Source organism: Stegodyphus dumicola, chromosome X2, assembly GCF_044657685.1.
Source record: "Stegodyphus dumicola isolate Sdum_Otavi_A_Nest chromosome X2, ASM4465768v1".
Classification (NCBI taxonomy): Eukaryota; Metazoa; Arthropoda; class Arachnida; order Araneae; family Eresidae; genus Stegodyphus; species Stegodyphus dumicola.
In genome coordinates this window covers 25,462,296-25,475,023 of record NC_140781.1, presented here as the reverse complement: position 1 = coordinate 25,475,023, position 12,728 = coordinate 25,462,296, and the positions used below count along the sequence as shown (strand labels likewise).

Here is a 12,728-nt window from a genome sequence, read left to right as displayed (position 1 = left end):
ATTTAGAAAAAGGTTATCTACAAAATATAAACTTTCTAAACTTAACCTTAAGAATTCTACCAGTTCGGAATTGTCTTAGAGCTGATTTGATTTTAGTTTGAGCGATAGTTATTTTGGTTTGAATTTCAATCGACGTAGGTGCATTATTTACATGATTTGGAGTTGCAAGTTTCTCTTGTTCAGTGATTTGTTGTGGTTGAATATATACTGGCTTCAATCTGTCTATCGATATATTTACTTCTTTATCTTGACAGTAAAATATTTTGGTGAACGATTGATAACCAAATACGGACCTTCATATGGGGGTTCGAGTTGCTTCCGAACTCTGTCAATACGAAAGAAAATGTGAGAAGCTGGTTCTAAATCTTTACGTACAAATAATTTAGGGATACCTTTCTATTGTATTTCCTTTGGCCAAATTAATGTAATTTTTGTAATTTATGTATAAAAGTTCCAGGTGGTGTACGACTTATTTTCTCTTTCAAGATTTCTCCAGAAAGTTTTATATTTTCTCCATATACTATCTCCACTATAGTATGGTTAGTATTGTTATGGATTGTCGTTCATCGGCCTAAAAGAACCGTTGGTAATGTTTCACTCTAAATTTTATTATTATGGCCTCTTAAAGTGGCCTTTATTGATCTGTGAAGCCGTTCTACCTTGCCGTTGCACTGCGAGTGATAGGCTGTAGTGTGTGAAAGCACAATGCTGCAGATTCTTGACAGGATTTGAAATACTTTAGATGAAAATTGAGTTCCTTGATCAGTTATTTGATGCAAGGCTATTCCAAATCTTGCTATCAAATTGCTACAGAATGTTTTCGCTACAGTTTTTGCTGAGATTTTTTACAGCAGAATAGCTTCCATCCAATTTGTGTATCTATCTGTAGATGTTACCATTTAATGGTGGCAACGAACAAACAAGATCAATGTGTATTTGTCGAAATCTTTCTGATGGCTTTTGATATTTGCCAATTATAGATTTCTTATGCCAGAATATTTTAGATTTTTGGTTTGGTTTATTTAATTATGGCAAAGCACACTAGGGCTATCTGTCCAAGGAAAGGGATGCCTTCGCCGAGGACTTTCTAAGGGAAACTAACTCGTATACACGTTACATATGGGGAAAACCACGAAAACGCCCATGCAGCCAGCCCTTTGCAGAATTCGAACCTCCAGACGGAACTACCAGTGTTCAGCAAATTTTACTGCTCGGCCACTAGTGGGCATTTTAGATTTTTGACATGGAATACAAGATTTCGCCCAATGCTGAACATCTTTTTTGATACTATTTGACCAAATAAATTTTGAAGAGCTTAATTTTATTGTTGATTTGATTCCAGGATGGGATAATCTGTGAAACTGATGAAATATTTTCATACTGTTACAAAATGTACAGGCGCGGTGAGATAGCTTCATCACAAAGCAGTTTTAAGGTTGCCTTAAAATGGCAAAGAAAGGCAGGGTTGCCACATTTGGCGACAAAATTGGTGATCTAGAGTACGTGGAGTTCCGAGAAGGACCAAGCAGAGTCGCGAGCCGTACTTTGCTGTGAAGCCATCTCCACCATGATAACCTGATAACCTGGAGGCTGTGCCACTGATCGTGTGAGCGTGTTTATAGCAGTTCATCGACGACTGTAAAAACGTGTTTTGGCGTTGTCCTGACAATACTGGCCAATAAAGTGTGTTATTCGATACTTCATCAAGTGTTGTTGTTATTCTCTCCAAATCCACACAAACCCCGTACGAACATGAAGGAAGAAAATAACGTAAACAATATGATAACACTTGGGTATATAGGGTCTAACATGCTGGGTTGAAGTATCACACCATAATTTTTTTTCAGATGGAAGGGAAAACGTTTAAAAGTCAAATTTGTAGATTTCAACAATGTCTTAAATTCATTGTTGATCTCGCACTTGTTCTTCGGCAATTCTGTCATAAATGATTAAGGCGATTTCTTCAATTCTGGATAATGTATCCGTTACGACGTTATTCTCTCCTGTAATGTACCTAATATCTGTTGTAAATTCTGAAATGTATTGAAGTTGCATAATTTGCCTCGGAGAAGCTTTATTTGGTTTTGGAGAAAATGCATAAATTAAGGGTTTTTGAGCAGTATACACTATGAATTTTTGTCCTTCTAACAAAAGTTTGAAATAATGGAAAGATAAATTGTGAGAAGTTCACAATACTACGTAGTGTAATTTTGATGTGTAATGTTAAGTTTCTTGGAAAAAAAATCTGATTGGTTTCCAACTACCATTTCTAAATGGTTGTAAAACTGAACCGACTGCCAAATCCAAAGCATCTGTGCACAACCAAAAGGGTAAGTCTGGGTGAGAGAGAAGAGCTATAGCTTATGTAGCGATCTCAACGGACTATATTTCTTGAAAGGCGTGCCTCAGATGAAGACAAAGGAGAACAGGTGGTGACGGGTCTCAAAAAAAGGGGAAAGCAGACAGGCATCAGAGTAGACTGTATAGAGACATTACGTATTTTGGAAGCAGGAGCTTTGAAAAATTAGCAATGGCTTCGCCAGGAATCGAACCACGGACCTCTGAAATATGTGCCCAGTGTGCAGATCACCACACCATGAAGGCACGGCAAGAAGGTGGGAGCCTTATAACTCTTTTGACTTGATGTTACGAGGTAAATGGTAAAACGCTACTGTAAGTCTCGATTTAGAAATGCTGTAATATTTCCCTGTGTGCTTAAATAATTTGTGTAAAATAAATTCTAACTTGAATATGGATAATTTGCATCCTACTTTATAAGATTTCATCAAGCATTTTATTATACATACATACATACATATATAGTGAAACCACTAAAGCTTGTTTACATTTTTCAAATTTCTCAATGGCCTCATCCGTCCAAGTTATTTTCTGATTATCTCTTTTCTTTGCATCTTTTAGGTAGTCATGCAAAACAGCTTGAGTACTAGTGGCATTTTTCAAAAAATGACAGTAGAAATTAACCATTTCGAGAAAGTTTCGTAGCTGATGACCAGTGTCACGTAATTAAATTAAAAATAGCTTTAACCTTGTCAGGAAGAGGTTTTGATCTCTCAGGTGTAATTAGGAAACCTAAAAATTTCAATTCATTAACTCAAAAAACAGATTTAGAAATATGAAGTCTCAATACATACTTCTGTAATCTATCAAAAACTAATTTTAAATGCTTTCCGTGTTCCTCTTCATTATTTGACGCAATCAAAACATTATCCAAGTATGGAAAAACAAATTCTAGTCCTCTAAATACCTCATTAATAAATCTTTAAAAGATAGAAGATGCATTACGCTACCCGAAACTCATGACATTAAATTCATAAAAACCGAAAGGGGTTATAATGGCAGTTTTTGGCTTATCATTTTCAATAATAGGAATCTGAAACTATACTTTATGCAAACCAATTTTAGAAAATATTCGAGTATTTTTTAAAATGTGGTTGAAATCTTCTAATCTGGGTATAGGATAACGATCTGGTATTGTTTGTGCATTTAAACGACAACAATCCCTGCATGTTCAAAAGGAACCATCTTTCTTTGAACCATATGAAGAGAACTGGCCAACTGAAATTTAAAGGGATGATTAACATCATTTTCTAACATAATATTGAAATTCCTGTTTTGATATTTATAATCGCTTGGGATCCAATTGTCTAGCTCTGGTATACACAGGTTATCCTCTAGTTGTAATATAATGCCCAACACCATGCTTAAATGTTGAACTGAGAAGTTCTAAATCTGGATATTGTTGTAACAAATTAGCATATTTAGAATTTTTATTTAGAGTACTAACAGCATACTAAAAAAACACTGTTGTTACATTATTTTGAACAGACAGGTTAGTTATTCCATCAATAAATTTCTTATTATGATTGTCAAATAAAAGTTTAAATTTATTTAGAAAATCAGCTCCTATAATAGCTTTATCAACTTTAGCTAATATAAACGGAAATTGGAAAATTTATTTATGGAATTATGGAAATTTATGGAATTAAAATTTTAAAGTTAAAATTTTAATTCCATAAATAGGAATTTCCATTCCATTTGATGCGCATAATTTAAAATCACCTACTTTTGTATCACGATCAGTCGCACGAATGAGGCTAACATGAGCACCTGAATCTACTAAGAAACGCAGTCCTGTTTTTTTATCCTTCACAATTAAACAAAATTTGCAGCTGTTGTTGATACCAGCAACAGTAGTAGCCGCTAATGCTGTCGCACTATGGAATTTTCTGACTTCTCTCGCCAAGCACATGGCGAATAACATTTCTCAGGTCAACAACGATCATCAAATTTAAAATGAAAAATATTTATATTTTGTATTAAATCATCTTTTCGAATGGCTACAACTTCGAGATGTATTCTGATGATGATATCTAGATCTTGGTCTGGAATCATCATTTATTTGCACTGAATCAATTTTTTTTTTTTTTTTTTTTTGCTCTAGGGCAGCTTTTCTTGCAAATAAAGCATCATTAACGTTTGGCAAAAGAGCATCAATTTCTTTTCCAGATTTCATCTCATGAATTTTGTCAGCCATCGAGGCCAATTTCTCTAAATTTCTTTACTGATGAGAAGAATATTTTAGCTTAGTTTAAATATCACGCTGAATAACAATAAAAGATAACGTCCAACATTAAGAATCAGTGTAAATTTAAAAAAAAAAAAAAAAATTTTTGCAGTACCAGTTTCGATAGTTTTTGAACTACCTTTTGATGGGAGAAGAATATTCTTTATAAAATTGGGCATCTTATCTAACCATAAAGATTTTAGCTCTTTTTCCAGAAAATTGTCTGTGGCTAGATTTTTCATTTGCTGCAAAAGTTGACTTGGTTTACAATCTCTGAGGTCTAATCCAGTAACCAGACACTGAATTCGCTTATTTTCACTTTCTTTGGACACATTTAAAAGTCTTTCCTTTGCCATAAAATATTTATTAAGCTTAGTGTCTTTAATAATGTCCCATACGTTTTCAACATACTTCAATTCAAGCTGGGATATCAAATAATTGAATCTAGTCTCTTCAGTTGTGATTTTATTTACTTGAAATTGGGCTTCTCCTTAGAAAAAACTGAGTATCAGGTTTTCACGCCAAAATGTTGGAATTTTAATGCGTACTTTATTCACTTTAGTATTTATTAATGTAGCTCCTTCTCTTACGTTTTCCATAGTCATGTTAAATAAACAAGTCGAACGCTGCTGGTCACCAAATATAACACCTATTATGAATCCTCAGTTGATAAAACGTAGTGCAGACAAAATTTTACTATTCCCAGCATGTTTGACTGAACTACCAATAAATATATAAATAAAAAGATTACCAAATCAAAACCAAATATAATTTTTTTTCACCAACTCCGTAGTCAAAACCTCATTTTCTGTTATTTTTAAAAAATTGGATTTTTAAGATAAAAATTGTTGCCAAAACAATAATACTTTCCATATGTAAAGTAAACATTTATAATTATTAAAAATATTTGTGAGTTACTCCCAAACTAATTATTTACATTTTATGCCGTTACAACTATATGATTTTTAATTACAATTTAGCAACTAGCAGATATCACCAAAAAACATACACCAATTTCATTTCTTCATTTAAAATAAGTCACATAGTAGAATCATAATTTATCATAAATATATAAAATCGTAACAGATTTACTTATAAGCTGAAGACATGTTCCCGACATAAATGTTTTAATTCACATGTACCTGTTTAGCTCATTTGACATGTTTATTTATAATATTGAAATCAGTTTATTCTAAGTTAAACTGAATTTAAAGATGCCTGGCTTGCAGCTATTCTTATATTGTGCTAAAATATATTACTAATAATTAGTATTTGATAAAACAAATTAAGTATTACACTGTTTAGTATTTTTAAAAATGCTTTGAAATATCCATAAGTGAAGATCTGAAAAGTGCTAATATGGAGATGTAAAATATTTAATGCACAGTAATAAATGACAGGCACAATTTTTGGATGCATTTATTTGAAATCCGATTTCAGATGCTATACCTTTTATTGCTACAAAATGAACGTGCACAAGAATTGACAACTGTGGCTACAGAGACAAATATTGCTAGAATTAAATAATTATTTATAATTTATAATAAAAAACTATATTCAAATCTGTCCAAAAATGAACTCGCAATCTGATTCAGTAAGTTAATTAGGTAGAATATCTAAAGAAATTCTACATGTATTACATACACTTATGCTAAAAATTAAACAACTAAACACCCTCTTTTTTTAAGTTCTTAAAAAATATTAGATACAATTGAATAAATGTGTTGTGAATACAGAGCAGTTTACACCCTACAGAACTGAAAAAAGGCCACCTATAATTGTGAATAATGCTGCAGCATTATTCACAATTATAGGTTGCCATTATTCATAATTATGGGTGGTGGTGGTGGTGGTGGTGGTGGTGGTTATTTATATATTTCTATGAATATCTAAAACCGATGCTGCAAAACAGCACCTAAAATGAAGCTAACAAGGAGTATAATTTTATCTAACAAAGGTCATACAACAACATACAGCACATGTTATACAACACAAGTCATACACACATGTCATTCAACAACATACATGGCACAGTCTTAAAGGGTAATTTCATCAATTCCTGTGGTGGCCGCTCCCAGACGAGAATAAGAATACAGGTGACTCCTAGATAGTTCTTGCAGGATTTTAGATCCTACATGGTTCTTAGAGGTGCCTGGTAAAATGCAATTGCTCTTCCAAGCACATGTGAATTTAATGGCCTCACCAGTGATTAAGCAATTAACACTGCTTAATGTTCGTAATTTGACCTAAATTTTGCACTGGTCAATGTCTATTCTCTGAATTTTTCAAATCCAGGAAAATAAGCTAGCTGCATGGGTGCTTCTTGTGGTTTTCCCCATGTATAATACAAATACAAGTCAGTTTCCCTTAGCAAGTCCTCCACAAAGGCACCCAAACTCTTACGAAGATAGCCTTTGCATACCTCTGCACATTCAGATAACCCAACCCATGAAAGTTTACAAAAAACATTATGATTATTGCCTATGTGTGCAAATGAATTTTCATGCCTACTGATAAAACAGCTACACATACGAATACAATTATGTACTGAATATTAATGCTACCACTACTTTTTAATTTTTGTTCAATAATTTTTTTTTTAGAAACCTGGGGGTATTTAATCTCCTGATTTTGAATACCAGTAAACATTCACAGACCAAACAAATTTGTCTTCACAGTATATTACATCAAAATGCTGACTTTTAATAAATACAGAACTCACCTGCAGGGCAATAGGATTCAGTGGCTGGAATATCCAGGTTGTTCATATGATCAGTGAGAAAACATTCATTTTCTGGTGGACTACAAGCATACTGCTCAAAATCAGTAACAAAATTTAACCTCTCGATGTTGTTTACCATCCAGCTTGGAAGACCAAATTTTCGGTATCTCCCATCATTTTCAAGTGAAGCATTCTCTTGTTTCATATCCATGGCTTTATTAAAAGTTGTACAAATTCTAAAAATGTCAAAAGATTCTTATTACAACCAACATTGAAGAATAAAAACTATTTACTATGTTTTATGTCAAAATATTAATTTCTTTCAGTAAAGTTAAATTCTTCTGGATTATTTGGATGGGAAGTTTTAAGATATGTCATTATTCCAGAATTTAAAAACATTTTTATTTGAAACTTTAAGGTGATCCTATGTGTTATTATGAAAAATGAGAATCCAGTTCCAACACAAGACTCGGAAAAACATACACACAAAGATAGAAGCTCTGAAAAGCTTTAGAAAATCTATATTAATCCTAAGCTACATTATACACTTTTGTGCAAAATTATGAGAATTTGCAAATGAAGTCCATTTTTAAGAAAAGTATTAAACCAAAGGTACCAGTTATGTTGCCGAAGAATTATACAAATTCAGAGTCAAATACATAAGCCTACATGTGGAGCTGTCTTCGTGAGTGGGATATAAGCATATAAGGGGTTTTTGGCAATTTGTGAGCTCATACTCCTCTATGATACTCACCACATTTCTCACAAGAGTTGGGCAAGTTTTATAAGCTAATGGATAAAATGAGTAGACACAAATGTATGAGAATGAGATGGAGAATCATCGATTACAATAAGGGTAGATGGAGAATTACACAAATTAAACATCTGAACATGAAACAGTGGCTGGAAATAAGAAGTAAAGTTTCATTAGTATAACAAGATACCATTATGCAGTTAAAGCTTTAGAATTTTTATCACACAAATATTCATCAGTTTTGAAATAGCTTAAATATGTCTAAACATATTACAAACTGTAATTAAAAACATGTTTAAACATTAAAAAAAAAAAAAAAAGTTTTCCATGCATTCTTACAGACAACACAGTGAAACAAAGAATAGGACAGTCTGAAACCTTACTTTTTTTTAATGAACATTAGAAGTCTAATTTAAGGCATTTTTATGGTAAAATGGGTAGAGCAGTTCATAATTTAAGAACATTGTTTAAAATACAAGCAACTGTTCAGATTCCAGATTATATACCTAATCATTAGTTCAAAAGTACCCCATCCATATATCTAAGAATAATTTGTGAAAATAAAAGTACTTTTAAAAGACGTAAATTTATAAAAAATTTTATGTACTTACTTTCTTAATCACATCTTTTAATAATAATTTTCAAATTTAAAACTATTTAGAACTTGCTTCAATTTCAATATATCTGAAAGACTTATTTATATACCATTCTATGTTTAGAATGATAGGCATTAAATGGATTAAGATAACCAAAGCCTGGTATCATACTCTGAGAAAAGACTGAAAAAGAAATGTACAGCAACATTTAACACTAGTGAGAATTCTAAAGATATTCTGCTTTTAAAAAAACTGTGACTGTTAAGTCATTCACTTGAAAATCTGAAACACTATATGACTGAAGATATACTGCGATCGATGGGATTTTCAAGTCAAAAATAGAGAAAGGACATATACATGAGCACGTATAGTTATCATTGTCCATTATATGGGAGAATAGAATAATAAAAATGAGTAGTATAATTAACTTTGAGTTATAAAATTTATAAGCAAATAAGATTTTATTTATGAATGGTCAACCAGAAATTGATAGTTCACTTAAAACTTGTTGCTGTTCTTCCAATTTCATGTTAAGATATGGAATTATCTGGAATCATTAGATTTTGTTTTCATAAAGCAAAATATATATTTTTTCACTTTAATGAATTTTTTGTTAGCTAAAACTAACAAAAAATCTAGACGAACTATTCAAGTTCGGAAACTGCCAGATGAAACTAAATTTCATATCTATCCTAGAGTAAATTGCAAATTTTGCAATCTTAAAGTCAACGTGCACCTTTATTAACCTTTCTAAAGTTTCTGTGGTTGTTTTATTTGAACAATGACAAAATTTGATGTCGCATTCTTACATCAGTACATGCTTATAAAAATCACAGAACAAAGACAACCAACCACAGCACATGAGTTAAACCACTTTCCATGGGCTAAACCATACTGACTACAGAGAGAAAAGCATTTTGAATGATACAATTATATGACTGTACTGCCATGTATAAGTACAGTTCCCAAACTTCTGGATCCTGTACCATCTTTTGGAGAAATCATTTCATAACTGAGGAAGTTTTTAAAAAATAAACATTCTGTGTTTAATAATTATCTTTCATTACCTGCTTATGTGATAAATTTTTTATTTCATGAAAACAAAAAATAACTTTTGATGATATTTTTTTAAGTTTGAAAATCATTCTGAGACACTTTTTGAATAAAATGTTTCCTTTTCTCTAATGGAAAGAGTAACTTAAAAAAAAGTGCAAATTCATATTCAGATCACAGTATGCATACAGTAGTACTAAAAAATGACTTGTAATTATGAAAAGAATTAAGTAAAAAAAAAAAAAAAAAAAAGAGATGAGGATCTAATTATGTTCTTTCCAATTTCAAGGAATCATATGATTGATGTTAAAAAAACTAAAACAAAAAATAAAACCACAGCAATTTTATGAAAAAAAAATTATATGTTATCAGCAGGTATCAGATTTTTACAATGCTCTCTACACATAATGAGACTGTAAGAGTCATTAGGTTATACTGATGCAGAAAACATGAAAAATGTGCAATACCCTTGTCAGGATTTGAACACTGGACCTCCTGATTGCCAGCCGTGCTATCCAGTACCACCATGGACGCACATACAAAGAAGGTAGATATCACCTTATAAAATTATGAGGGCACATAAATGCAATTTAGCAATTTCATGCAAAATCTGAATAATTTAATTCAGACTGATAACAATACAAAGTGCTAGAGAAGTATATTAACTGGATTCAATAACCAATTTAATGAAAATATTAATCAATATATAAATTCTTTAAATTTAAGAATAATTACGATTTTATGCCAAGAGATGTGCAGTGAACATGAAACACTTTTATTATATTCTGAAGTAAGATGGCTAACCAGAGGCAAAGTTTTAAATCATCTTTTTAAATTTCAATCAAAAATTCAAATTTTCCTCTGTGATTCAAAATTTGAATTGCAAAACTGTTCATTTAGTGAATTATGGTTGGCCCATTTAGCACATTTAACTGATATTTTTGGAAAGTTAAATGAATTAAATTTAGGATTATTTGTTTACCATAAGACATAAAATAAATGCACTGATAAAAAACTCAAGTTAATAATCAAAGAATTGGATAATAACATTTTAAGCTTTTTACCACTTTTAGAAAGTTTTCTAACTGAAAATTATTTGAAAATAAAAGAATAAGCATTCGACATTAAAAATCCTTGTTTTTTACTGATAAATAATTTCAACATGTTATTTTCCCGAGGATTATGAAAAAAGAAAATTTGATTAGAAATCTATTTTTTCAAATGTATCTGAAATTTTATCTTGCGAAGAAAAATAATAATTGATAGAAATTTCCTGCGATCGAAATCTAACTGAAGATTTAAAAAATAACACATTTCTTAACTTTTGGCTCAACCGAAAAAAACAATTTAAAGGCATTTCAAATAAAGTTATTACATGTTTAGTGCCTTTTTGCTCAACCTTTTTGTGTGAACAAGGATTTTCTTCAGTGTCATATTTGAAAAATAAATACAGAACAAAATTAAAACTGGATCCTAATTTATGGTTAAAACTAAGTGAAATAAGACAAAACATAAAGAAGCTGATCTCTCTTAAGCAGGCCCAAATTTCACAGTAAATTTTAGAATTAAAGTATTATAACTTAAATTTTGATAATTAAAACGGTAACCAATTTTTAAACTAATATTTTTTATGCATGCATATTTAATACAAGTAGCAAATTAGTTGTTCAAATGGCTATATATATACATACTATCAAGACACATGAATTAGAGAGACCTTAATGGTCAAGAATTTTGCGCATTGTGAGCTGCAAAGATTTTAAAATTTTAGAAGTAAGACAAATGTTTAAAAGCTTATGCTAAAAAATACATTTGACTCTATAGTCCTTAGCAAAATTGTAAAATCATTCATCAACTAGAAACAATAATAAAGTAGTAAAAGCTATCTTATAAAAACTAAATGTTAAAATTACAAGTTGAGATGACTTCAAAATAAAAAGGGGGGAGAGAAAAAATATTAATAAATTTTAATGCAAATAATTTTAAAAGGACTCTTGTAAAAATTAAACATATTTCAAAAATACATGATATGTACAAAAAATTGCAATATTTGGTAACTAGCTTAACTCAATGTTTGAACCGGATTTATCCAGGGAAAAGTAGCTCAAAACTCGAATCAAGTTAATACATATAGCACGTTTCGTCAAACGATAATAACTGATACTATAAATGCAATTTCACTAATAGAAACTTCCAACTTAATGATCTAAAAAAGTTTGGTAAGTCTCAATTATATCGCTCTTTTCCCAATGTGCTGTAATTTAAATTGAAAATGTAAAACTTACTATTTAACAAGGAAAAGCTTTACAAGAAGGCACAGTAATTTTATTTTGTAACTTTACATTACTATTACATTTACCTTTACATTACTTGCAATACATATATATTATTTCTATTAAAAAATTCAAAAATAACAATTGTAAAATGTAGCAGTGGTACTAAAGTTTTTCAATTTTTGTTTAGTTGGTACGCATTAGTAAAAAGGTTGAGAACCCGATATATGTATTAAAAAAAAACAGTATAATCAAGATTTTTTTCTCTTTTTCAGAATCTCTGTGTTAACTCTTTATATTTTTTAAACAGATTTGTAATGCCATTTTTCAAACTTCAATTTTCTTGCAATGAGAAGATAAAATTTAGAAACAATCAGTTAGCTGCTCTGGAAATAAACTTTTTATATAGAAATATTACTTGACAGTTTCCATTTCTCTTTTATCTTCTAATGCTTCTTTGTTGGTAACTGCGATAAGTTTATGTAGCCTTTACATGTAGTGTAGTTCATGGAGTGTTAACTTCTGTTGATCATGGCACAAAATTATTTCTTCTACATCGGTTTTATTTACTACTTCAAAGCCTACTCCACATATGTTTAATGTGATGACTACTGTATTAGGTATTATTGTGCTCATATCTAGAGTTCTGCCATCAGAACTTAGGCCCTAATTTGCCTTGACACACATTTATCGTAGAAGGTTCCGTTAATTATTACAGAAATCTACCAAATCATGCAAACTCTGA

At 30.8% G+C, this 12,728-nt stretch overlaps 1 protein-coding gene across 4 annotated transcripts in view; it reads right to left on the bottom strand.

Annotated features, from left to right (window-relative positions):
• Positions 1-12,728, bottom strand: part of LOC118202877 (uncharacterized) — a 32,760-nt gene that overhangs the window by 8,112 nt on the left and 11,920 nt on the right. For all 4 annotated transcript variants that reach the window (XM_035375086.2, XM_035375087.2, XM_035375085.2 and 1 more), the window contains exon 2: positions 7,308-7,543. In XM_035375086.2, coding sequence (XP_035230977.1) covers positions 7,308-7,518 — 211 coding nt within the window. In that variant the 5' untranslated portion in view covers positions 7,519-7,543. The remainder of the gene's footprint in view (positions 1-7,307; positions 7,544-12,728) is intronic.